The sequence below is a fragment of the Chlamydotis macqueenii genome, chromosome 3 (genome assembly GCF_036417535.1).
Source record: "Chlamydotis macqueenii isolate bChlMac1 chromosome 3, bChlMac1.mat, whole genome shotgun sequence".
Classification (NCBI taxonomy): domain Eukaryota; kingdom Metazoa; phylum Chordata; class Aves; order Otidiformes; family Otididae; genus Chlamydotis; species Chlamydotis macqueenii.
In genome coordinates, this window is record NC_141558.1 from 89,332,774 (window position 1) to 89,360,568 (window position 27,795).

Sequence of the window (27,795 nt, forward strand, 5' to 3'; positions counted from 1 at the left end):
TTCAACCTACAAACAGTTCCTTTATTTTTATTAGTATTCCTTATATTTCAATCTAATCCTTAAGACTGGCAAAATTATTTGTGACAAGTATTTAATGTTGAGATTATGGAGTATGTTTCTTTTACAGCATTTTAAAAATACATTCTCATCTGTTTGAATGCAGATATATCATCACAGAGGAGACAGTCCATACAATTTACAGGAGAGATTTGTAGTAAAATTTAGAGATACACTACAGTCAACATTTCAATATAATACTAACTTGGAACTCAGGTGCAAGTTTTTCAAACTGTACATGTATTTTTAAAAAGAAACAGCCTTTTAAAATGTTTATATATTGAAGCATTTTCATTAAGATCAAACACATTAAAAACAGTAAAATTATAGCAGCAGTATGGGAGAATATCTAAGCCACATGAACATTAATAATTAAAATTAAAACAAATACGAAATAGCATATTACTTGAATGTTTGTGTTAGATAACAAGGATAGGTAACACACCAATTACTTATGCCAAACCATCAAAGAATCTGGATTTGTTCATTGTATGAACAATATTGTTGTATAGTTCAAAGTTACTGCTTTGAAGTAAGTGTTGAATGCCGAGTTGCACCAATACTGTTCTGGAGTGCTTCCCGGAGAATTCACTTGAAGCTTTTAGTCCAAGCCTGATTATGATCCTTTCTGGATCTTTGCTATAGGAACTAAGGATGACTTTAAACATGGATTCCTTAAAACTAGGCTTATTTTATTTACACTATTCAAAGTTTACTTCTCCTTTCAACAACAAAATGCGCAGGAGGATTTACTACATGCTATACAATGTAAAAATAGACTTTAAAAAGCCAGAACAATGTGAGTAAAACTGTACAATGTTTGTTCCCTGCTCCAGTTCATTGCACTATTAAGTTAAAATGGATGAGTTGTCATGCCGAGAAGACTTACTGTAGGATCAGAAAATCCACGCACATATAGAGGAGGTAAATGCATACTGGTTTAGGTATAGTGCCAAATGAAAAAATACTGAGCTATATCCACAGAAAGCTTCTCATCACAAGGAGGAACATGGCTAATTTTGAAAGGCAGCCCTCTTCACGTAGGACACAGAACTGCAAAAGAACCACAGATATATCTTGATAAACACCAGTGAAGTTAGTCTGTATAAAAGTGTATTGTGTATACTACAATACTTAAATGTTGAATTCTATCCTATCAGTAACACTGTGAAATCTAGAAATCAATTGAAGCTGGTAATTAAGATACCATCCTCTTCTCAAAAGATAATAAGTGACACAATCCACTATCTTTAACTAGTATTACCCAGAAATGAGTTAAATAAAGGTCATGTCTTAAACAGTGTGGTTTTTGAGGTGTTCTAATAGAAACCAGAACATTAAATAAAAGGTGATACATGCAGTTACATTTTTTAAATATGCATTGACAACCTGAGTTTCTGACTTCTAATTCTAGTGCGTGTACTTGAATCACACAGTGGGAAGATAAGACATGTCCTTCACATGTTTCTCATTCCTGTTTCACATGTAAGACACAAACCTCCGAACAATCCAGCTTTCAAACCAATGCTAGCACAACACAAAAGCAAATAAAGAAGTCAGGTGTAACAAATAAAACCTTAAAAGGCAAGAAAATAAATGTTTTTAAATCTGAAATACTTGCATAATTAAAAAATATAACAAGGCACAAATTCTTGCTTTACTAAAACAAAAAAATGGATTTTTTTAAACCTTTACTAGAAGCTTGAAAGATCAGATATGAAATAGTAAAGTAAGCTGAAAGATGGAAAATGATTCTGCTATTGTGACATCTACATTCAGAAAAAAGCCTAAAAGAAAATTATACTAGACATATTTAATGCATTTTACTCTGTAGTAGTGTATAGTACATTACTTTTAGCACTGTATTTTTATGTCACAACTACTGTTTAAGGACAACTGGAAAAGAACACAAAGCTTAGCAATAAATACATCTTAGAACAGTTTACTGAAAGGACATATCTGATTTCAAAGGCATTTATTTCAGCTATAAATACATACTTATATATATAGTTATATAGAATAGTTATGTTTTAAGAATGTCACAGTAATTTACACTTACATGTATTCTCAAATTAAGGAATAAAAACAATTTATCTTGCAGGGTACAGAGAATGATTTATTCAGTTTGTATATCATACTGGTAGTATGTTATATTCAAAAATTACCCCAGTACATAAAATTAAATCTTCAGATTTTGTAAAAACCTCAAAGTAAAAACTAGTAATCTTGAAATAATGTGTCTAGATGTGATACCAGACAACTACAACTTATCCCTAATATTTTGATTCTGTGCATATCTAGAGGCTAACATTTCATATATCTCATTGATTTGTTCCATAAGTAGCTATATTAAGGAACATTTGCTTCCAGTAGATTTCCTCAGATATTTCTCCTTGCCCCGTAACAATAAGACTAGGTAATTTCTCCTCCCACCATGCCTTCCTCAGCTTCCACTTCAAATTTGCTATGAATTCCATTCCAGCAGGTCCTCCCTATATTGTTCCTTTGTCCTCAGGCCCCCAAAACGGAGAGGAGCTACTGTAAGGGCATTCACCAGTACATGAACACATAAAAGCTATCTGGCCAACTGGATGTTGGCATTTGAAAGTGAACAGCCTTTAGCTCAACAGAAACAGTGGTTTCAGTCCTTCTTCAACCCAGATGCAGTTCCCTACAGTATTTATGAAATGCAGTTATTCCTGCAACCCTTCTTTCTGTCATGTGGAGTCAAAATTGGTAATTATTTGTGAGGCTAAAGGGACGGGGAGCACAACTGCACAGAGGCATTTTCTTCAGAAAACAGCCTAAACTTGCACCCTTCAAGGATTACAGAAGTAACTACTTGTTGCATTATTGTACTTGGCAAATCAATCTTAATGCAGAAAGTGATGACATTAAACACGCAAGAAGGAAGACTGAAAGCTCCTATTAAAAAAAAAAGTTAAATGTGTATAGTCAATACAAACACACTTTCATCTAAGGATACAGTACCTATTCTTGTTGTGACACCTAAAACCAATGCAACTACAAGATAAGATAAAAATACGTCCATCTGTGCTCCCTGCTTTACAGCTTAACTTTTGCTTAAGAAGCTTGCTTGCTTACTTGCTTGTTTCCACTAAAAGACCTATACAAACACAATGTTTTCAAAGCACATTTTGTTTGATAAACCATCAAAAAAGATCAGTAGAAAGATGAATACAAACAGCATTTAAATACAGTGAGCTCACTAAGCTGCTGGCTTCAGTCCAACTATATGCTTTCTAAGATCAAGAGTTTCACAGTTTTGATTTGGTATATCTTTCCCTGTCAGGAAATGCACTCCTCCACCCTCTTCCAAATCTCAGTTTCTACTTTATGAACCCTACTGATAAAATATAATAATATTAATATATTTTAAATAGTATATTCAGAAAAAATGTAAGAACAATTGCAAATGCTTAACAATTTCATATTGCCATCTATTTTCATTCTATGTCTCTAAAATATAACATGAATCATATGTCAGTGGATGAAGATATACTTGCAAAGCAAATCACTAAGCTCTTTTCATTATTACTAACTTCCAGATGAAAATGTTCACTGAAAAGTAAAAAGGAACAAAAGCCCACAAAAGGAAAAATCTCCCCCTTAAAATAATTTAGGTTGCATCAAGAGTAACATGAACAAGAGAAGGTAATTACTGCACTGTACAAGACTCCACATGGAATATGTACATAGTCTGGCTTTGGGATACTTACCTCTGAGGAGGTACTCCCTATGGAACAGACTGAGGACAGAGCTAACTGATCACTGGAAAGAGAGACTTAAGGATGAGGACAAAACGATAACATTTTTAAGTTTGGAGGACACAAGGGGGCAGTAGAAATTGGGAAAAGAAGATGCTTAAAAAAAAGCAAGCATCAGAAATAATTTAAAACTAGTAATCCTATTCAGAAATGCATATGAAGTTTTCTTTTTTCCTAACATGAAATGCATTAAGTGGCACTGGCCTTTTTCACTTCTTTATTATGCCGCATTTGCGCTTTCTATGTTCTGAGGATTTCTGCTTCTAGTGTTTCACATGTATTAGCTGGTTATGAAAAAAAAGCGCAAGAATGATCCATGGTAACATAGAAGGTCAACTGCAGATCTGGTTGCAGAAGGTCAACTGCAGATCTGGTCTCCTTCAAGTTCTAGTCTCATGCTCTAGCTCTTGGTCAAACTGCCCTACTAAAACAAATTTACCCAATCGTTCTTAAATGAAGACATCAAGTATTAAGACAACACATATGGAGGGGGTCTGATGTTTCATTCTTTCACAAATTTCAGAATTAGTCCAGCATTCAGTTAAAGCTACTCAACATGGTACACTACAAAACACCACAAACTTCAGAAGAAATATAAACTTATTTCACTGTCTTTTTGTTTTTATCAGAACACCAGTGAATTTGGCAACACTTCTTGTTAAATCAACACTTACTGCTAAATCTTATGGTTCCATTAACCCTTGCATTCTTCTTTTATTTGTCCCATTACATTATGCCCACAATACCATGGTAATTGCTAGAATCCTTTTTTCCTGATATTTTATTCAGCTCTTGATTCTAAACAATATAAGCAACTTTTCAACAGTAACCAACAGTACCTGGGAAGTTTATTACTAATTCTGTGGACAGCCGTAACACTCACTTAAACTTCACATGGTCGAATTTTTAAAATACCATAGAATAAAAAGAGAGTGATGCTTTAAAAAAAATTGTTAAGGACTTGTAAGATTATTTCTTTTTTATTTGTTGTGTAAAATGGAATATAGAGCTAGAAAGGAGGTTCTACCTGTGCTGATAAATGCCATACTAAATGGATTTCCCATAAAGCTACAGATATCCTATTATAACATATGATTTACTGCCTGCTTTTTTATTATAAGATTAGAAAAAGTGATCCTCAAAGGAACAAGAAGTTAACAGATTTGTAACAGAACTAAGTATCTTTGGTAATATAATTCACACATTTTTAAATTTCATTTCTTGATTAAAGCTTAATAAAAGGAAATGGAATTTATTCAGTGTAAGACAATAGCTGGATCATAGAGTAAACAAATGTAAAATGAATAGTTATCACTATACCATACAGATTATTATTACTGGGTCCAGAACTTGTTACTGTCCTGTTTCTTTTGGAAAATAAATTCAAACACCTAAATCCTCATAATAATTCTCACCATTTTTGATCTTTACAGTGAAGAGAGCAGACTCGCCTTTTATTTTGAAATTCAGGGAGTAGGTTGGAATTTCAAGTAAAAAAGCTGAGCCGAAAGTTGCTTCAAGTGATTGGTTATAATAATTTAATCTCCCTTTAACAAGCTTTAGAAACAACTTTCAGACAGGTGGCTGGGAGTATTTTGTGTCATGTACGAGGCTTCAGGTCAGAAGTTTTGGTGTCAGATAAACAGATTACAACTTGAGAAATAATTGGAAGACTGCCTGTTCCACAGGATAAATCTACATTACAATGTTGTGCTCCCAGTCAAGCTATAAATATTTAACATTATCTAAACACAGCAATACAAAGCTTAGTTAAGGCTACATTGAAAGGAAGAGTAAAATTCGCTGCTCACTAGCTTGTACTACTGCTTGCCATTGCACAAAGGGAGCCACAGAAGAGTGAGAAAGCCTTAGATCTGTTTTGTAAGTAGCTGAGGGGAAATCACCTTGTCCTTTCAGTATGAGTGATGTGAGAGTGATTACTCTTCCCATCATTCGTGTTTTACAATTTAGAGACAACAGTGCCTGTACTTGAAGACCTGTTTGATCCCACACATTTAATGTGAGTTATGATGGTTTTGTAATCGTCCATCTAAGAACATCCCTGGTGATTTTAAAGTCATGAGTAGAAGCAGAGGTAGGAGGGAACCTCAGCATCAAGTTTTGTAGATCATCTCGTCATATGTTCAGCTAATCTACTTTTGTAAGCTTTATATGCAGAAGTTTTCTCTGTTTCCCTAGGCAGCCATTTTCATCTCAGTATCCTAGTAATTTGAAAGCTTTTCTGGATAGCTAAGTCTAAAAATAAGAGCAGACACTGTAATGACCAGATGTATCATGATGAAAAGCAAACAGCTTTAATTACTGACAACAGCTCAACCTCTTAAGTCAAAGATTCTGTTTCAAAAATCTGAAGTTTAGTGCCATCACCATTAAAAAAACCTTGATATTGAGCTCTCAGCTCATAAGCAAATACATCTGGCTAACTTAAAAAGGATTTTCAGAAAGGGTAAGTAAACAATGGACAAATCAAAGGAATCAACTAAAAAGATCTCTGCACTCTTAGCGTATGTGGTAGTTCCACAACCCTACACAACAAAACTTCAAAATGAGCCTCTTCCAACAGGAAGCCTGTCAGAGGTTCTAGAATACTACATGGCTCTCTTTTCAGATTTTCTGAAGCAACAGTACACTAAATTTCATCCACAACTTTTACCTGAAAGTACTTTCAAATCTCTGTGAGATGAGAGAGATCAGAAGTCTGTTTAAGAAATACAAAAACCTTTAAAAATCATATGGAGGGAGTTAAGTCAAATGATCGTATTTGAAAAAATAGTGAGCCTTGGAAAGCATGATACCAAAAGAGAAAAAAAATTTTGCAGCATATGAATATGAAGCAGAACATAATATACATTTGCATGGCAAGTACAAAGGCGTCCATCATCCTTTTGCACACGTGTTTCTTCAGATCTTGGGAGTTTGATGCATATGCTAAACTTTAATCACTAAAGAAGATGGTATTTATATGCTAAGAATTAAGTAAGAACATAAGCATTAGTAAGATCTAGGCAAAAAATTAAGTTAGAAGAAAAACATTTAAAAGCAATTTAACAACCTGGAAACTACCTGGAACAACTTAAAACTAAAGCAAACAGTGATTTTCAATATCTGACATTCTACTAATACAATCAATGTATAAGACCAGAAAATAAATGACTCATACACAAACCTTTTAAATAAAATGTGAATAAGGTATAACAAGTAAATGTAAAATAAATATTTTGTACAATTAATCACAAGGTAACACTTAAAATGAAGCTATAAGCACTTCATCTAGTAAATGCATTACTACCACAGGCAGTTTGACTTCTGATTCTGAAAAACCCGAAGAACACAAATTTTTCCCTACACCCATTTAACTTTAAGCCAGACTGCTCTGCTCCTGCTGATGTCCTTCAGCTATTTGAATACACACCACACACTTTGCTATATTATACTAACACAAACAAAATAAACATGGGGGTTTTTTTTAGGAACTATATGCTCAGAGACCTTGGAGAAAATAGAACAGAATATAAACGAAAGCTGTGTTTGATAAAAGGGCAACAGAATTCACGAATGCTGTAGGACTACCCTTTTCAAACACACCCGGTATGTACATTAAGTTAATTTAGAATTTAAAAAAAAAAAAAAAAAAAAAACTTGCTAAGAAACATACTCACCCTTTAAAATATAGTCTGTTAACAAGCTTGGCACTTTCTCGCTATCCTCCTTCATGGCATGCAGGACTAAAGTATGAAAAAAAGATCGGATATTTAGTCAAAAATTAAAGACCATACTCTCAAAAGAAATACCATGAAGCTGTTTCAACTACTCACAGGGATATTACTACCAGAGTAGTAAGAAAACTCTTAACTGGAATATGAGAAACTACAATGAGACACATCATATCTCCACCCCTCATTTATGTAATTCTCACTGAACTCTACAGTAGATGGATGTAAGAGACCCATTTTACGTGGTTAACTATTATAGTAAAGTGTCATCAGTTGTAACAAGAACAACAAAAAAGCACCTCTTCCCTATAAAAAAAAGTCTCCAAAAGAAAGTCAGCACATCCAAAAGTAAAGTGTGCTAACAGCTACTGGAGGTTTGGAAATCTTAGGTTAAAAAAAAAGTATGCTCCATTACTTAATTTATTTTCTTGATCTTCATCATGAATCATGGAATGACGACACTTTTCTGAAGAAACAGTGCTGTGAATGATCTGACGAAAATGTTGGTGTTTTTTTTCCCCCTGAAATAGTGAACATTAGCAGCTGTAGCTTAGAAAAATCTTGACTACATGACTGAATTTGGCATTAACTTAGAATAATATCAAAATACCATTTTTGTGACTTATATCAAGTCAAAGTTGTCCATCTCTGCATATTTCTGAAGAAGGAAAAACATTTGGACTAGCTGAACTCCACAGGTTAAGCTTGTCTATTACTCCATAAACAAAAACAATGGCAATCCTTTATTAAGTGCTGAACACACTGAAAGAATCAAAAGTACAGACTTATACTGAATAGTAGTATTTAGTAAACTCCAAATTCCTCATATGAGACTCTGAACTTGAAATATAACAAGTGTTTTATTTCAATTTTTATGTTGAAGTAAGGCATTAGTGGTTATAACTACAGAATAATACACAGCTTTGAAAGAAAAACCAAACAGCCCCACACACCTGCTTTACTGTCTGCCTTAACAACAGCACAGAGTGAGTCAGAAATCTGTAACTGAGTCACAGGATCAAGTTCCAAACAGCCCACAGAAGGCAACACTCTTAGTACCCTTTACAGTGCATTTGTACAATAGATTTTGTTAAATAAACTGTCAAACAACACAAAACGTTTTCAGGAGGCTTTAACCTCTCTCCGCTTAATATTGAATTTTTGAGAGTATTTTCAAATGAAATTTAAATACGGCAAGAGAATAAAATTTCTCTGCAGGGGTAAATATAAAATGGAAAAATCCATCAGGCACAGAATAAGTACGAATTACCAGCTAATGGTGCCCACTGCAGAAAAATAAAGGGGATTTAATTCCTACTTAAACATTTAATTTACTCCAGAATTTGTACAATATTTATTTTCCCTTTCCAAGAAACAACCAATGAGCCTTTTACCATTCCTCAGCCACCTGTGGAATCACAGACCTGTGCTCCTGGAAAGCACCTTAAGACACAGTTAGATCCAAATCCCTGCACTGAAATCTGATGAAGTACACTGATGCACTCTACCATCTATTTTTAAACTGTTCCTATAAACCCCAAATGAAGCAGATGCCATTGACTCCCATAGATACTCTGCTGTATTTAACCATCTTAAACATTTTTTTAAAAATACAATCTTATTTTTAATGCAAATTAGAACCAAAAAAAATAGAACAAAAAAACCCAGAGGACTTCGAACTTATAAACAATTTTGAGGATCTGCCCTAAACAGATGTGAAGAAAGGTGAATTGAAAGCACTGCTAAAACTCTGTTTGGTTTATACTTCCTAATTATTAAAATTTATTAACAAAATAACCCAGAGAGAAGTAGGTTATTTTAAATTCAATCACGGGCAATCATTATACAGCTATTGGTAACTGTCCCAACATCCATTCCAATTATTCATTACAATAACCTCAATAAAGGAAATAAATGACATGCAGTATTTTCCATAAGTCCCACCTGTGGAAATAATGTGAGAATATTTACCTTCTGATATATGCAAGTTTCTAGCCTTCAGGATTTCAGTGAACAGCTAGTAAACAAACATACCGTGAAGGCTCAGAAAACAAGTAAAAACTGGCAAAACTGCATGGTTAAAAATCATGCAACTTCACATACACGCCACAGGGTAAGGGGGAAGAGATAACTGTGCCGAGTCGTTGGTTCTGAGCAACCAAAGTTGGAAATACAAAGAGGAAAAGATCAGTGGAGGAACTTAATATGCTCACTTTTGGTTAATGTTTGAAGATCTTCAACAGATGGGGGTCCATTTTTCTTCTCATAAGGAATGACGGTTGTTAAATACTGTCAAATGAAAAACAGAGTTACTTGATAGTCCTTTAATGTAATTTATGTTGCTTGCATTTTATTTTGCAAAAATTGTAGCAATTGAAATTGCTAGCCACAAATAAAAGTTTTTCAAAAGATTGTATTTCACAAGACATTAAGATACTACCTTTTCTATCCCAAAGCTTTTATCACAGAAGGCAACTTTTTTTTTTTCCCCAAATTATGTGATCACTTTACAAGTCATGCACCTAAACACACACAAAAAGTATTTTTAAAATTGGAGCTGTTCACAGTAAAAAGTTTTTCTGTTAGGTTTCTTCTTCATAGCCTATGCACACCAACAGTAAAATCTTTCCTCTTCTCTCTCCAGAAGTCAATCAGAAGTCCTTAATGTATTTAAAATACTTTTCACAATCAAATACAAGCTGGAAGAACAACCTTCCCACCACTCTCCCTCAAACAACACTAAAAATGCAAATGCACAATTTTCAAACTTGCTTTTTTTAAAAAAAAAACAAAACAAACCAAACTTATAAATATCACGAGTGTCACCAGTTGTATCCAAAATCATGAAGTAATTCTTTCTTTCCAGGAAATACATTAAAAAAAAAAAAAAAATCTTTACAGGTAAATATTGATGTTGCCTTCAAATAACTTTGGAAACTGGTAACGGCCAGCTTTTTAAAGGGTTCCAGAGCACAACTGATACATGCTGTGGGGATATAGGCTCTTCAAACTCTGCCTATGCTCTGTTTGAACAGCCTGAAAACAGTCCTGGGATTTTCTCAGTGACTGGTTAACTCTTACTGAGAATGTGAAATATTCCAAGGATTTTGACAGATCAAAGAGCACTGCCCAGTCCCAGCTCTGAAGGTGATCTATAGTCCTCTGTGCAAAGAAAATCAGGCTGCCTCATAAGTCAGGTGAAAATGAAAACGGACAGCACGCACATTCCGATCCTATACACTTCCAACCAAAAAACAACAAAGCAAGTCTAATTAAACGTAAGACCCCACCATTTGGATTTTGATTTAAATTCTCAGTTTTAATAGGCAAGCGTGCTAACAGAATGTTACAAACCAACTCCATTTTTGTTTTATTTACTCTTTACTGAAATCTTTCACTCTTGTCTGCTTTAAAAAAAAATTTCTTAAGTCTTTCAGGATTTTCATACCTGCAGTGCAAATTCTTGAAGCAAACCTGTTGCTCTTTTATTACATGCATTTAGGTGACATCTTACTTTGCAGCCTTTATGAATGCATATTCTTCTTAAAGAGGTCAGCATTTCAAAAGTACAGAAATAGCTGGAATTTTCCTTAATGAAAAAGCTCCCTAAAATCTCTCTCAATTCAATTTTTGAGAATTTAACAGGAAGTTTATTCTAGGTTAACAGCTACAAGGCAGTAGGCACAGCAACCCTCTATCCCTCATTCAACTTGAGAGATACGTGGCTCTCCATGTAACAACCAGAAAACATGTTATGTACAAGTCTCCTTTTCTCCTAGTAGAAGTACTTCAGCCAGAGTCAAGTATAACTCAATTTGGTGAAGAGGTTCACTTTGCAGACAGAGATTTACTGTTGCCAAAAGCAGCTATAACCGCTGCCATGTTTAGAGCAGGATTCATGCACCTCATGGTCAACCATATCCTCTGCCTAAAAGCCAAGCAGACTCAGTTCAGTGTTACTTAAGGGAACCTTTGTGCAAGATGTACTGTTGCCTCACCAAGACCTTAAGCAAACACAGGGTGCTTTTCTTCCTCCCTTTTCCTTTTGCATTTTCTCACATCTACTTAGCACAGCAGAGGAAAGCATGCAATGCTTCTTAGAAAACAGTCAATTTTCCGTTTCTTTTCCAGTAGACATAACAACAGGTACTATTAAAGAACTGCACTCTTACTAAAATTACTAGAATAAATAGCTAGATGTAAGGCTGTTTAATCAGCAAATATCAGAGATGAATGAAAGATCTACTAACTCAGAAATGATATCTCAGGCCTTCAGAACCAAGTGGCATTCTACGCTTTACCTAGACAATAAATTACTAGGACTTTTTTCTCTAGACCAAATACTAATATTATCTATTTTCCTTTTCCTGTAAACTTCACCCTCCAATTTTCCTCTCCAATAGTAATAATTAAAAAAAAACCTAAGTAATTTCTTTCTTAGTTTCCAGATATCACCTTGTTTTTCTCATCAATACTTTGCCGCTGTAATAATAAGTGTCTAAAATAGCACAATAAATACTCATTCCCTGAATTTCTCTGTGAAGGACAGCATACTATGAAAAGTACGAAGAACAAAATTACTGAAGTGTAGATTACTGACATGACCAAGTGTTAAGTCTACTGTGGCCTCTGAACTTTCGAAGCAAATTTGACAGTATGACAAGCAGCAATTTCACTGCAATTTGTAATCATCCATAAAAAGTGTTTGATATGCTTAAAAATCAAAATGAAGACTACTGTCTTGAATTTTCTTCAAATATGTGGAAATATGACCACAGAAAGAGCTACCAATATTTCAATGGCTTTTATGCAGCTGGTGCTGTTTTTTTCCAACTGCATTATTAGATGGGAACAAGGAGTTTCCACTGGCAGTTTCTCTTTAAATGCTGAAAAACTCCAAGTCATTTTCACTTATGTGTCAAATACAAACACAAAAAAGGACAAAGATTTTAGAAAGGAAAGTATTCACTATCAGAGTAATACTACCCAGAAAATAATAAAGGTGGTAAATACCATTAAAATTAAAGATCGAAAAGAGTTTTGAAACAACTGTACAAACTTGTCATAAACTTTATGTTGTAACTTTACATGTATGAACTTCTGCCTTCTAAGGTACATGAAAAATTGTCTGTCGTTGCATTTTTTAATTTTTTGATCACAACTCCAGATTGCTAACCAACTCTTCCCTGCTAGCAGAAAACACCTGAATGCGAGTTTATAATGACAACACACCCTGAAAAAACACTCAAATGAATATTCTGAGAGCAGCACTAAGCAACTGAGCATCTGATAATTTTTTTACTTTGCAAGTTGCTACAATGAGAGGATGACACTAGTATTTTAAAAGCAGGGCCAGGGATTGGTAACATAACAAAAACCAAACCAGCCCCAAAGAAAACACAAATGCCATAGAAAAAATGGATTTCCAGGACGAAATCAGAAAAGAGCTGGTATCTTCCCTTTCTGCTCTATTTTTAATTTTAAGTCCTTGTTATTTCCATGATTTGCTTCAGGATACAGGAAGGGGAAAAAAAAAAAAACCACCCATAACCCTGCTAACAAGATAAAACAGGGGAAGAGTATGATCAACATGAAGGATAACATTAGTAAACTAACTCAAAAATTACTGGAAAAGTTATCCAATCAGTACTACTGTTAATATATGATTATGCTACTTATGTCTAGAAAGTTAGGAGGCAGTCAAAGAAGAAAACGTGTATCTGAGTAGACACATGTATATAAAAGAAGTCATAACTAAAAGTAAGAGGGGCTAGCATAGCTAATTGTGTTCATTTTATGAAAATACATATTTAAAATAGCTAAAAATGCAGGTAAACAGCTGTAATTTATTATTAAACAGTAAATATAGCAAAGAAAAAAAGAAAAACAAAACAAAAAACAGCGCAACTATTACTTTACCAGTATTGAGATCACATAGAATGATAAAAACTGTTAGGTAAGCTCTATGCACATGTTCAAGATCCCCAAAGCTGGAGACAAATATCTGGATCTACTTATTTATGAACTCTCATACATATACCTTGCTTGAGAAAGAGGGTAAATGATTTCTAACCTCATGATTCAGGAATGACTTGAGAGGAGTTGTTTCACCTCCTGAACCCCTCTGCAGGGTACTCCACTTATCTTCCAGACAAAAGACTAATCAGCCATGGCTTAATGTAACATTATTAATAACACAATTAAACACGAGTTAGTTTATTGCCATGGCCAATAATAATCAGACAGTTTACTGCTTCAATGGACTTCTCACTAAGGGAAAAAAACTTTTAAAAATTAAAAATCTAACGCACTCCTCTGACACAACTGCATAAACTATAGTGGGTGGGTATGTGTTAAATCATGTGAAATATCAGTATTTTGTAATGCGTGAAAAGAACCTAAGCAATAGCATAAGCATTAACACTTTACCAAAATACAGAATGCATTTAAAAAAATACATACTACAGTTATGAAACAAAAACCTAAGTATTACTTTGAAATAAAGCATTAGAATCTTGCTACTTAGGTATATGTAACATCTACAGTGATAACGAAGCTGGGTCTCTGTGCTGCATATTTCAACATTTCAATAGTCAATTAAAAGACACAAACTTGCCTTAGTTGGCTTACATATTTTGTATCAGTAATCCACATTGCACGCATTCAGCTACTTTTAACATCATGCAGTTTTCAAAGGCAAAAAGACATACAATAGAGTCCATGCATTTTCCAGATGCTACTCTGGTTTTGGATGTATCAGCCCTGAACAACTGAAGAAAAAAGAAAATAAACCTTTTTTTTTTTTCTTCAGTTGCAGATATTACCCAAGTCCTTAATGCTGAAGGTTGAAAAGTTATGTCTAACCTGACACGTATTCCTCAATTGGATATTAGATTTTTACAGGCATGCAATGTATTTGAAGCATGTGTTAAGCCAAAATAGACTTCTAGTCTGGGGTAAGAAATAAGGGTTTTTATTTCAGTGTGTCAGGATATCAAATCCTGACTGTCTCAAGCTGTTGAGGAGAGAAACAGACTGTAGGCTGATCAGAGTCCTGAGGTAGGGAAAGAGTACAGATTCCAATATTTTTGTCCTATTTTCTCCTGTCTTGGTATTCATCTTCAACTACTGTCAATTTTCAAGATCTCAGGTCCTACCAAAAGTGCAGGCAAAGAATGAGGAAAAGAGAGAAGATAGCCCAGCACCTGTTTCTCTCCACCCGAGTTTCCAAACGTGTGGCGGAAGCCATTCTGTATGACATTTGAGATCCCTTCCATGCTGAAGCGCTAAAAGCGGTGAAAACATAGCAGAAAGAAAAAAAGGGACAGAGAAAAGTTCAGAAGACTATTAATTAGCATTTATCAAGACTACAAAAGACGAACAACAAAGACAAGCTCTATTTCAGCACATTTCTATTTTTTCATTCACCTACTTAAATTTTTATAATTAAAAGGCAAACCTTATAATGGCAGTTAAGCAGTATATCCACATCAAAATTTAATAAAATAAAATCTTCACACTGCAGACCAAACAATTGAGACTCACCTTTTAAGGCTGTTTCATTTGGAAATGCAGAAAATAGTATTTTTGAAAGCTTAGTTTACAATACAAATGCAGAAAATAGTATTTTTGAAAGCTTAGTTTACAATACAATCTCCCTTAAAACTTATGTTTGTTTGAAGATCATAGTTTTAGAGACACTGCTGAGAGAAATTTTTCCAATTTTAAGCACCTACTAGAAACACTGTTCAGAGGTAGTAATTTTCAGCTCTACTTCTTTAAAACATTTTATGTTTTCATTCTTCCTTCTCCACAACTGAAGCAACAACTAGTATTGTCCACTTTTCTGTATTATGATAAAATATACACAATTACTTAATAACGCACTTGTGTTAATTTCAAGCTCCATTACATGGAATCATGGAATCCAAGTAAAGAAAAACTAATATATAATCCAAGTACATTTTTTTTTCCTTGAACTTTGTAATCCTTTTTGTTTTCTAGAAAAAAAAAACAAGTAAAAAAAAAAACAACAATTTTCATGTTTAATTGAGATATAAAAATCTACAACTGACAAGAACATAAAAAGAAACTGTAAAGTTGGTGACACAGGGCTGTATGATGCACACACCTCAGCATGCTTATCTGAACGCATTTATTTATGGGAGGCAGAATAAAATGTGCTGGAATACAGTATTCACTTGCTTTCTAAAGCACAATGAGGTCAGTAGACACAGGTGTTGCCAAAGCCATCTTAACTCTTTTAAGATATCCTGCTTAAAGGAACTGGTATCTTCAAGCCCTGACTGTTTTTAATTACTCCCCAGTTTGCCCTTGTGAGAGAAGTAAAAGTTTTAGAAGTCTAATAAAGTGATTTACCCAAAGACTGTATCAAGGACAAAAGATTAAAACCTCTATTTATTAAAATTCAATCTACAGTATCTACAGGAAAACTGATTTTCTTAGAGTATGAAAAATCAACCCTGCTTCCCAGTTTTGTATTTAAATTAGACTTCTTTATAGTTTTAGTTTATAAAAATATTGTTTTATATATTATTTATTAACGGACTCACTCTTCATGAAGTTACTTGAACATACTATCTGTAGGCTCATTCTCTGCGCTTCTTAAAAAAAAAAAAAGAAAAAGTAGTGTTGAAGGAAGGAAGCTTGCACCTCTTTCTGGGAGAAGGCTCTCAAATCTGTACTTGGTGAGAGTGAAAGGTATTTCCAAAGGAATCACACATATGCAGCCTACAGTCTTACTTGGGAGCTAGTTTGTTCAATTCCTCTTGGAAAGCAACCTGACCCATCTGTATCTTGAAGCAACCAAATATAAAAATGTCTTATATTAGGACCACATACAGTTACACTTGAAAGCATCATTCAAGTCTGTAACTTGAAACTAAACAGAATAGCTTATGAATCACTCAAGTTTGAAAACCAAAGAATTCTTTTCCTTTCTAGTTAGAATATCACTTTTTTTTTTCTATGACTGAGAACCAAAAAGGAGTATATTTGAACTTTCAATTGTGCTCTTGCAAAGGGATGACAATTTTGTATTGTTTTCCAGATAAATACTTTCTTAGAGTTCCATTAAAACTTAGTTATGTACCTTGACACTTTTCATTAGACGGACAAGATCAGAACTCCATTTCTTCTAAGTATAGAAGCAGATTTTGAAGAATTAATGTTTCATTACAAATGTTTATTACTTATGCTTGAAAAACAAACCCCAAAACCTGAAGCATTCTTTCCGGGACTTAGCGGAGATCTACAATACAGTAACCCCATTTTCCGCATACTGTAAGAGATGCTAAGAAATTCTAATGTCAATATCCCACTTAAGTAATTTATAATTATACTAGACAGATAAGAAAGAAAAAAATTGCATTGACAAGATAATAACCTAATTTCTTTCATTCTTTGCCTCTAATTATTCAAACTCTGTTTGAAATACAATTTTCCCTTTGTTGCTACGTTCTGCAAAGAATAAACCAAATTATCTCCCCCCTGTACACCTGCAGTACACTTTGGCCTCACCCCTGTCTCTCACTGGACATAGTAACTCTGCCACAGGTTTCAAGAGATTCAAGGTAAGACTTCTACTTTTTTCTTACCTAAAAACCAACATGATCAGTAAGTATCTCTACAACTACGCCAACGACAATACTGAATTTCCTGCAAGACTAACAGTGGTACACATACCAAAATTTACATACTGAAAGCAAGAAGATAAATGAGTTTGCCTACTGACAACAGAACACACAGCAGTACATCCAAAGACAGTATTTTTTGAAGGAAAGGTATGCTGATTGCAGGCTAATTTGCAAAAAATAAAACATTTTTTCTGAGTATGAGTAAAATCTTATATGATCTTGTGAAAAAAATAACAACAGAATCATAGAACGGTTTGGGTTGGAAGGGACCTTCAAAGGTCATCTAGTCCAACCCCTCTGCAAGGAGCAGGGACATCTCCAACCAGATCAGGTTGCTCAGATCCTCATCCAGCCTGGCCTTGAATGTTTCCAGAGATCGGGCATCCACCACCTCTCTGAGCAACCTGTTCCAGTGTTTTACCACCCTCAGTGTAAAAAATTTTTTCCTAATATCTAATCTAAATCTACCTCCCTCTATTTTAAAACCGTCACCCCTAGTCCTGTCACAACAGGCGCTACCGAACAGTCTCTCCCTATCTTTCCTGTAGGCTTTTCCTGAGTACCCTTGAGGTACTCAATAATGTCAATACAAAGAGCCTAATCCTTGTCTGTGAATGAAGGCATGGAAGCAGGTGTACCAGGTATCTCGATATAATCTCGGACTACTACTTCCCATAGAGAAAAACAAAAAAATATTTTGAATGTATAAATAGTTACAAAAATTTTCTTACTGTTCCAGGCATATGACCTCTTTCTTGTTTGCCATTCTGAGGACTACCATTTTTCAGCTTCTTTTTCTTCTTTACCGTTTCTTTGTGTTCTCTCTGTTTGTTTTGTACTTCGATGAGGACAGAAATGAAGCTGTTTTTCACTTCCTTTTCAAATTCCAACTCATCTCGTAGAGCCAACTGCTGTACCAGTTCCTCAGAATAATCCTTAATAGCAGTCTCAACTTCTTCCAGCAGTTCATTTAACTCAGCAACAGACAATCTTTTTATTCCTATAAATAGTTCATAAAAAAGTAATCTGTCAAAATGTTAAGCATGAGAATACTTGCGGGAATCACAAGAAAAAAGTACTCTGAAATTTTTCAAAACAAAAAATTCAATTCTAAAACTACATAGAACAAAACAATATTCCTAAAGGAATCACAGAGGCAACTAGATTAGCAGCAAGAAGATGGTTAAACTTTCTTTTCTTCTTTTTCTGAGAAACCTGAGATACTGTGCAAATATGAAGAGCGTGCTGTAGTTAAAGAAACTGAAGTAAGCGCGAAAATTCTAATGCTGACACCTCTGTTAACTATTACCTTCCACCTACACTCACTGTTCAGAATAAAAGGTCTCCATATTTTCTGACACAATAATCAACACTTTGGCATTTCTGGCATCCTTGGATTTTTCACCTACAGTAATACAGAAACTATACTCTATGAGTGAGAAAAGCTTCTTGGGGATATTGCTAAGATATGCATGCATATTAATAAAAGCTTCCTCCAAGATTTTTGATAATATTTTTAGATGCATTTAGTAGAAAAAACAACAAAATCCTCCAAGTTTTCTTTGTCTGGACACTACAGTCAAAAGCATGGCCTTGTATTACCTGAAACAAAGACATAGATCAAAATTAGCTGATAGGCTCATTTCAGTCAAAAATAAGCATCAATAATTTTGAAAAAGCATGAGACCGAACTGGTCAAAGCTAAATCAGAAGCCTGTAAAAACTCAGTTTGGAAACAAGAACAAGTCTCTAGGTTTGCATTTTAAAGGTACTATTGGGTCACGTATTACAGAGACCGAAATTATGACCAAGAAGAAAGTTATGAGGCAGCCAGTAAATCCCAGCAGTTGCTGTGTCAAAGACAATTATTTTCATTGGCATCTGAGAAACAGATACTCCTGGTTACTCTGAAGTGTACAGTCTGTTTAAGGACACTGCATAGATGTTCATAATTATTTGGCTACGTTGAATTGGTCCAGTAAATGTCAAGTCTAAAAAAAACTGTTATAAAGGAAAGTGCCTACAGACAAGTGTTGAAAAACACAAATAAGGCTACAAATGATAAAAAAGCCTACAGAGCGCTACATAGGAGCTCCTAAGCTGACACAGGTGAGTGAAGACAGAGTAATTCAAATGCAGAAGACTACCTGGATTAAACTGTAGACATGCAGGGCAAAGGACTCAACTGTATAACCAGAGCTGTAATTGGTTTTATTTTTGGACTGTCTTAATACATGTCTTTTCCTACCCAATAAAAAGTAAATACAAGCTTTGACTTCCTGCTGCCAATTCTTAACACCTCTGATTTGTCTTACAAGGGCAGAGAGTTTCTAGGAAAACTGCCACAATTTCAAAGAGATGCAGACTAATTCTGAAGCAGCTTTGCACACACACAAAAAAAAAGGTAGCAAGAGCTTTTCATAAAACAGTGATCTGAAAAACATGAAAGCAGATTCTGAGAAACTGGTGAAGCAAAGTTAAATTGTCTGCCAAAGTAACTCAAGGCATTGTTTGGTCAAGGCCGACCTTTAAACCATAAATATGCAACAGACAAGATCAACTCCTGAGGCAAAGAACAAGAAATATGATATGAAATACCAGATTAGCTCCAAATCTAAGGACATATGGAACTGTCAGAAAAGCAGGAAGCCCTGCTTTCACATTCCTGAAATGTATGTGTTGAGACAGCCAAGAGTCCAACCATGAAAATGGGATTTCTCCATAAATCTGAAGTGTAGCAGAAACTGTAAGTCATGTCACAAAAGGTGAGACAGCTTTCTGAATCTTCTACAGAATTTTTATTGCTGACCCAGACTACAGGAAAGAAAGCACCAAACTTTGTAAGAAGGACTAAAGTAGAATGATTATCTAGCAAATACTCTTTGTGTTTCTATCACTTTCTAGAATTAATAGATGAAACAAATTTCCATCATGAACCTAATTAATCACAGGTTTCTCTCACGTGCAATTCAACCTACTACAATTAAACTACATATGTAATTTCTCCTTTCCTTTTGTATAGGAAGAACAGATGAATTCATTTGAGTAGAAGATGATACAAAGGGTTTTTTTTTAACTTTAAACTATGGAAGGGAAGGAGAGGAAAATATGCAAGGTTCTTACAGAGGAAAAAAAAGCAACAGTCGCCTTACTTTTGTGTTACCGTATATCAAGATATGTTGGAATGACTGAAACAGTACCAAAGAAACACCATTTTCTTTATTTACTTAATAGCTTTCAAGAGCTTTAGCTAATCTTAAACACAGTGTACTGGCCTCAAGAGAGTGTCTCCCTTTTAATAAAGTTTAATACAAATTATCGACTTATCACTTTACCTATGAAGGGACCTCATTCCAGTGAATCAAGCTTCAGCATATTTGCTTTAATTTGAAATTCTAGTTTTATTTTTATTCTAAGTTATGAAAGCTGAGTCTTCTATTTATGTTATAAATCTAGCTTATTCTTGCAGGGCATTTTGAAAGTAGATATTTCATAAAAAGGACTTGCTATAAAGGAAACACTCAGAAAACTTACCCTTTAAACTACTTTCAATAAGCTTAAGAGCAAAATACTACATAAATATCACTTACTCTCTTCATAGCTGTTGTTCGTACTGGATCTCTTGAGTGTCTGAATTTCCTGGGAAAGTATGGAGAGCCGATCTGACTGGGTGGGCGTTTCATCATCTTCTGGATCAGGTGATTCTTGCATCATTTCCTCTATTTCTTCAATCACCTTCAAAAAATGAAAACCCTTATGAAAAACCTCCAACACAAAGAGAAACAGCCTGCAATTTGAAGTAAAGCTGTTGAGAGCCTAGGTTTTTTTTTACTTTCAATTAGGGAAGATGCTGTTGGATCAAACTAATACCAAGACTGGATGGAAGAGAATCAACAAAATCATATTGACATTTCCTCCCCATCCTTGCTCTCTGAGAATAAGCCTTTACCTTTTCAAGGTAAATTGGTAATCTCATAAAAAGCAGTGTGTTGAAACTACAGTTACTTCTATACGAGGGTACAAATGGTTCTGCTTAAGAAAAGTGAACTAAAGAGTGAGCTGAAATACCTTTCCTAAGTATTCAGTAGAAGGAAAGCAAAGCAAAACAAAACAACAAAAAACAATTACCTCCCCATTCGCCCTTCCACTACACTTTTCTAAGGAAAAAGAAAAAAAAAAGAAAAAGGCAAACCGCCCCCCCCCCCCAAAAAAAAACCTCTGAATCTCTGAATAACCTAAAGCTGATTTACATCCCTGGGCGTAAGACTTGAGCCAAATATCAGGGTGACGATATGAGAACAAAAATCCTATGCATAGAGAGCTTATTTTCAGTATAGAAATGACCATAATTCTGCAGGCTAAATTAACAACTGAACAGCTGAATAAATAACACATCCACTGGTGGATCTCAGCAAAAAAGAGCTGAGCCAGTTCAAGCACTCCTGTCTCTCGTACTTTTCATAACCATGTTCATCAGAGTTCATAGAGAACCTCTTAAGCGAAAAGAAAATACATTCTTCTGCTTGCTTACTAAAGCAGGGTCTCAATGGACAATCATTAACCTTACTCAGAAGAGACATTTTCAAGATAACTTAAGTAAATCCATCGATTTGGAACAGAAGCCTTTAGACACAAAGTAATTTGAAAGCTTAGTACCAGAACCTTGATCTGCTCTCACATTAGGCAAAAACTGCAAAGAATTGTCACTAACCACAAAGCCATGTGAAGATATAGCTGTACAGTCATGCTGGAAAACTACAAACTCTACAATATTACCAACATTCTGAAAATATTTTTGCTTCTTAACACACATATTGAATTTAGTAATATTTCTGACTAATTAATAGTAAGAAATGTATAAAGATTTCAGAGACTCTGGACTATCAACCTCACCTGAAGCACTGGAATACTTTTCAAATCTGAATGACATGGTAATATCTCACACATTATTAAGACCCTAAATGAAGAACAATCAAGAAGCTTAGCTATGATGAATAGCAAGGAAGAACAAAAAATAATTACAGAGTAAAAGAAAATACTACACCAATAACACTGTCTTTGCTGAACACTTTACCTGCTCTGCTGTGAAAAGTGGTTCATCATTGATGCAGGAAACAATGATAGAATGCATATCCAACTGTTCTCTCAGCTCCTCGTCATCTGACAGGTCAAGGTTCAAGTTATCATTTACCTAGAAAGCATGAAAATATGTACTTATATATACACAGTTGTGTGTGAGTGTATATATATCTAATAAATACATGGAATCATGGAATGGTTAGGGTTGGAAGGGACCTTCAAAGGTCATCTAGTCCAACTCCCCTGAAAGAAGCAGGGACATCTCCAACCATGTACATATATAAAAACAAAAGGGAACTAATATTGAATTTTAAGAATGAAACAGACTCCTTGCCCATAATAATGGAATCGATGATTCTTTCTGTCAAACACCTGGAAACTTAAGTACCTTAACAACTGAAATCAAAACTGTAACTGGGGAAAGTTAAAATAGCTGTCAGACTTTAAAGTCTAAATACCCTCAGCAAATAAAGACCACATATACAACAACATGCAGATATCTGCACAGAAGGCAGTCAATCCAATGTAGGTATTTAAATCTTAAATCAAGATAGGCATTTGTCAGTGTAGGGTGAAAACCTATCTACAGTCCCTAACACTACACAAACCCGTTATTTTACATGCTTTTATAGGTCTACTTTTTCACATAATAAAAGACAAAAAAAAGGTTGTTTTTAAGAACAGAACATGATTATCACCCCAATTATTTAAAAAACCATATTATTGAATATCTCAGAGTCTTTTCAAAAAGAAACAGAAGTAACTGTTCCCACACATATACCATCAAATTCCACTCATCCTTCAAAACCAAAGATGTACATACCATAAAATAAAAGATTTAAGTCCCCTCCTTAATCGGGCACGTATGTTTTACTCTCACACAGTCATATATTCTAGTTTACTTCCTAAGTTGTTTGCTTTTTCTGCATTTTGTCTATTACTAGATTCTGGCCAAACCAACCTACAAAAGCTCCCCAGCCCCCAAAAGTTGCAACCGTTGACATTTTGAGCTCAATTGCTTTAACTGATCTTTGGGCTAATTTACAAGCATTTATGACTACCTGTATAAAGTTCTTGGTATCACTGTATCAGTTCTCAGTTTTTGTTGCCATTTCCTCCAGTTTTCCCAGTGTCTCCAGAAACCTCAACAGTTTTCAGATTCATTTTGAAGATGCTACTGACATCCCCAGATAGCTAGTCTACAGGGGAAAACATGCAATTTGTATTTCTTCAGCCATCAGAACGAAGTCAAATGCTCACTTTTTTCCAGAATCTGAATTCTGATAACCATGCAGGGACACGGCTCCACTAAGAGTATCTGTTCACCTACTGCACAGATACACCTCAGTTTTGACTCAGTTTTGATTATAAAAACTACAGGACAGTAAGCAAGGATAAGAGTTGCCTAAAAGGAGGTCAGCTTCCCCTCCTGACACATCCAGAAACAATGTTTTGAGAGACTATGAGAATATATTCTGATGATTTAGGCTAATAAACCACTAAGACAGCCCAAGCTACAGCTGATGCCAAAAGGACCACCTGGCCTTCCACTTAGCCACAACTCCATGCCTGTCTTTGTCCTCACACTCCTATCAGCGAACGATCTGTTTAAAAGTAGCCTAACAAAAACACAATAAACAAGCAATTGCGCAATCCTGTTCCTTGTACCACTGTGCAATGCTTCCACCCAACTACTACTTTCCCCATCAGAGCTCTATAAAAGTGTTCACAGATCAGTGATGTGAAGCAAAAAAGATTAGATGAATCAGCCTCATTCACCTTACATTTTTTTTCCTACTAAAACAGGAAGAGAAGTACTTTAAGCACAAGTTTAACAGCATATTATTAGTTTCAAATGCATCAAGGAAGGGTTGCTTAACTGTTAGTATTCATTTTAAGAAAGTTAAAACAAGCCACTAGCTGGTCCATATGTGCTGTCACATATCCAGAAATACTGCTGTAACAGAGAGAAGTAGAAAAAAAGTATGTCAAACACTCCCAAACAGATGGGCTTTACACATCAAAAGGCATGTCAGGCAGAGTGAAAGCTGAAAAAAATTGAGATATGTTTAATCCATAAACTGATTTTCTCTCTACTGGCAGCAATATCTAAGATTCTTTCTAATCCAGCAACACCACTTTACATTTTTAATGTGGTTCCTTTGCAACCTCCTGCAAAGAACTTACAAGAACTATACGAAACGTTTTTTCATATTGTACCTAGTTCCTTATCAAGAAATCCATCAGTCTTCCAGTCTATTTTTCACACGAAAAGATCAGAGCATGGGGGGCTGTAAGTTTCTTTTACTTTAAGGATTTAATTACTTCAAAACCCCTTAGAAAACCTGAATAAATACTCTAATAAGAATTAGAATAAACACAAATCAAACTCAAAGGAAAAACATCAGAATGAAATTGAGAAAGTGAGTTCCAAATTGCCATCTTCCCCTACTGAACTCCAAAGTATCCTCTTCAGCAGAGAAATCTTTGCTCCTGTTACAGTAAAAAGTAGTTGTGGATTATGTAATGGATGGCAGAAGTCAAAGCACTACCCTATTCTCAGGTTACACACAGAGTTATTTCTACAACATAACTCAACTTCTCTGTGTTTAAAAGATAAGCCACTCATTTCCTCAGAAGACCTGGGAGACAGGAACTCTTCCTAGCTTTTCTTCCTGAAGCATTTTAATCCACTTTTAAGAAGATCAGAGGACAACCCTCTCTATAAACCTCTCTGAAGCTCTTCATTCTCTCACTCTGCTCCCTCCCCAGACAACTATTAAACTTGTTAAATAAGAAAAAACAAAACAAACTCTTGTACTTCAGTGTCTCCTGGGTCACCTTTCCTGTAAAAGAAGCTACTTTAGTCTCCACGTGACTGCAGAATGCGATGACCTTAAAAAAAAGTCCACACTGGATTTACCAAATCAGAGTACACTGGCCTCTTTTCCTTCCTTACTCAGAATAGTATCTAACAAGCAACAGACAAGATTTTGTGTGAAACGTTCTCATTTTACTTTTTTTTTTTTTTTGCTATCATGCTCTGGCTCTAATGAACATCCATCTAAAACCAATCCTGAATTATTCCAATCCAAGGGGACGCAAACATACATCAATGATTGTTTGAATTTTAAAAACCTTTCATGTACAGTGCCAAGCACTTAAAATATTTTAAGCCATTTAATAACAACACTTTCACACAAATGCAAATTGTTTTATTTTCCTGCTGAGTATGAAAGATCCAAAGAAGCTATTTCTGCTGATCAAAACTTACCCGTTTTTCTGAAAGATTCAGTGTTGGCAAGTGCAAAGCTCTGGTGTGGGAAGATTTCCAGTCAACTGGCATTACGTTACCATAATTATCAGTCAAGGCATTCCAAATCCTGGAGAGAGGAATAAAGGAACAAAAATGCAGACCTGAAAACAAGCAGCAACTGATCAGGAGTAAACCTACTTGTAATGATAATATATTTCTATCAACAACTATTTTTTCCTCCTTAAATATTCATCTACAAGTTACTGACAATATTTTTATTATGCTTTGAAGCTAAGAGAAAATGTTTTTTGCTAAATGTAGTTTATTTCCCTTTTAAACCAACAATGTATGCACAGCATACAATGCTGTGAATGCAATGAAGAGAGAGCCTTATATACTAATGAGAGAGAGCCTTGTATACTAATGATACAACCATACTCAAAATCTTTTTTGGGGGTGGATGAGTCCTCCTTTTATGACAGTTGAGCTCAGCCAAAAATTGCATTCCTAGTATTGTTGCTGTTCTCCTTGCCTTTTGCACATCAAAATCAGGAATTAGCAGAAGCTAAGTAGCAAATCTGAGTAAAATCTTTTTTTTCTTTCTTTCCATTTATCAGAGAATAATGAACATGCACAAATTATACCAACATTTTGCAAGGACTTAGTTTTATGTGGAAGTACTCTTGCTGAGCTCTGCCCACCACTCTTGTCTACAGTTGACCTAAACCTTGTCTGCAGCATATAACCTCTCTGGCTGTACTGGGGGCTTGCATATGCAGCCCTATTCTGGTACACCAGTTCAGATTTTGAAACAGAGCAGCCCTGTCAGTAGGTCGCTGCCTCAAGTCGGCTAACAAACCCTGCCTCTAAGCACTACGGTGTGGGTGCATGTTTGGAGTGGTTGCCTAGCTAGGCTCAGAGAAGGTCAGAGGAATGGCCGAGCCAGACACAGAGGGGCAGACAGAGCCTCACCACTGCCCAACGTGATCTTGGTTGTCTGAACTTACCTCACTGTTTATACCACAGAGACCTAGTCTTTTGCTAACAGTTGTTTTTTTCTTCTCTTAGAATGAGTCATGCAATTTAGTTACCTCAAAGTAAAAGAAAAACCACTGCCTGAAATTTACTGTAAAATAACAGGTATAAATACTTGCAAAATAATGTTAAAAACAGGAAAGCAGCATAGATCAGAAAGGCTCTATTGCTCAGGGGAAAAAAACAATTATCGCAGTTACAGCTGACATCTTGTTCTCCATCTGCTTTCCATACTTTTCCACGTTTAATTTCAAACACTGAAACACCGGGCATTCTGGAAGAGCCTAAACAAATACCACCCTCAGTCACCCTGCAATTCCGAACAGCTACTTTTCCCCACCCCGCAGGTAAGCGCCACCGGGATACCCACACACACACGCACTTCCCCGCGGGTAGGGGAATAAAACCCGCACGGCCGACGTCGCTCCGCGGCCGGAACACCCGCCCCCGGCCCGGCGGCTGCCGGCTGCAGCCCCGCGGGCGGCGAGAGGCCTCCGCTCCCGCAGCCCATAGGCCCTGCTGGGACTCGGCGGGAGGAAGGCCCGGGCCAGAAGGCCCAGGGGCAGCGCTACACGGGGCAGAGCCGGGCTAGCGAGACAGGCAGTCCCTCGGCTCCGCGCCCTGCCCTGCGCCCCCGGCCCGGCCGTCCCACGCCTTCCCCCCGCCGCCGGCGCCGGCCCGTCTCCCTGCCTCCCCCTCCGCCCCCCCGGGCCGACACTCACTCATCGTCCTGCAGGGCGCTCTGCTCCGTCAGGGGCCGCAGCGGAACCCGGCTCTCGCCGCCACCAACCCGGGCCTGCGGGGGCTCAAAGCAGAGGGATAACTTCGCCCCCAAATCCCCACCGCCCCAGCCGCCTTTGTCGCGGGCAGCCTCGGGCCCGCTCCCCGCGGACGGCTGGAAGCCCGAGAAGTCTTGCCAATCCCCCGGGTCTCGCTGCGAGGCCGCCGCCGCCATCACCGCCAACCACGGCTGGAGACGCCGGGCTGCGCGCCCGCAGCTCCCGGCCGTGCGCGCTCCCGGCGCCTCCCGCAGCTCGGGGCGGGCGGGGGCGGGGCGTGTGACGGCGCGGGGCTACCCAACGGCCGCAGGGGGCGGGGAGCCGTTGGCGGGGGGAACCGGAGGCAGGCGCTGGTTCCGCGGCAGCGTAGAGGCTGGCTCGGCTGGGCGGCCCCCGGCCGCACTCTTCGGA

The 27,795-nt window shown here is 36.4% G+C and overlaps 1 protein-coding gene across 2 annotated transcripts; it reads right to left on the reverse strand.

Annotated features, from left to right (window-relative positions):
* Window positions 1–27,617, reverse strand: FEZ2 (fasciculation and elongation protein zeta 2). 2 transcript variants are annotated; one of them, XM_086745396.1, is made up of 9 exons: window positions 27,328–27,617; window positions 25,589–25,697; window positions 22,310–22,426; window positions 20,826–20,970; window positions 17,967–18,235; window positions 14,785–14,865; window positions 9,793–9,868; window positions 7,526–7,591; window positions 1–1,110 (listed from the first exon to the last, which is right to left on the reverse strand). In XM_086745396.1, the coding sequence occupies exons 1-9, from the start codon at window positions 27,558–27,560 to the stop codon at window positions 1,094–1,096; spliced, it is 1,113 nt and encodes a 370-aa protein (XP_086601522.1). In that variant the 5' UTR covers window positions 27,561–27,617; the 3' UTR covers window positions 1–1,093. The 2 variants fall into 2 exon arrangements, with proteins under 2 accessions (XP_086601522.1, XP_086601523.1); XM_086745397.1 differs by lacking the exon at window positions 14,785–14,865.
* Between the last annotated feature and the right edge of the window lie 178 nt (window positions 27,618–27,795).

Bases quoted from the DNA above. Each gene is read 5' to 3' on its own strand.
- FEZ2 (XM_086745396.1), bottom strand. From the start codon at position 27,560: ATGGCGGCGGCGGCCTCGCAGCGAGACCCGGGGGATTGGCAAGACTTC. The intron at 22,427-25,588 runs GTAAGTTTTGAT...CATGCTTTCTAG, and splicing joins TGAATCTTTCAGAAAAACGG to GTAAATGATAACTTGAACCT. The intron at 20,971-22,309 runs GTAAAGTGTTCA...CATTTTTTGAAG, and splicing joins CACTTTTCACAGCAGAGCAG to GTGATTGAAGAAATAGAGGA.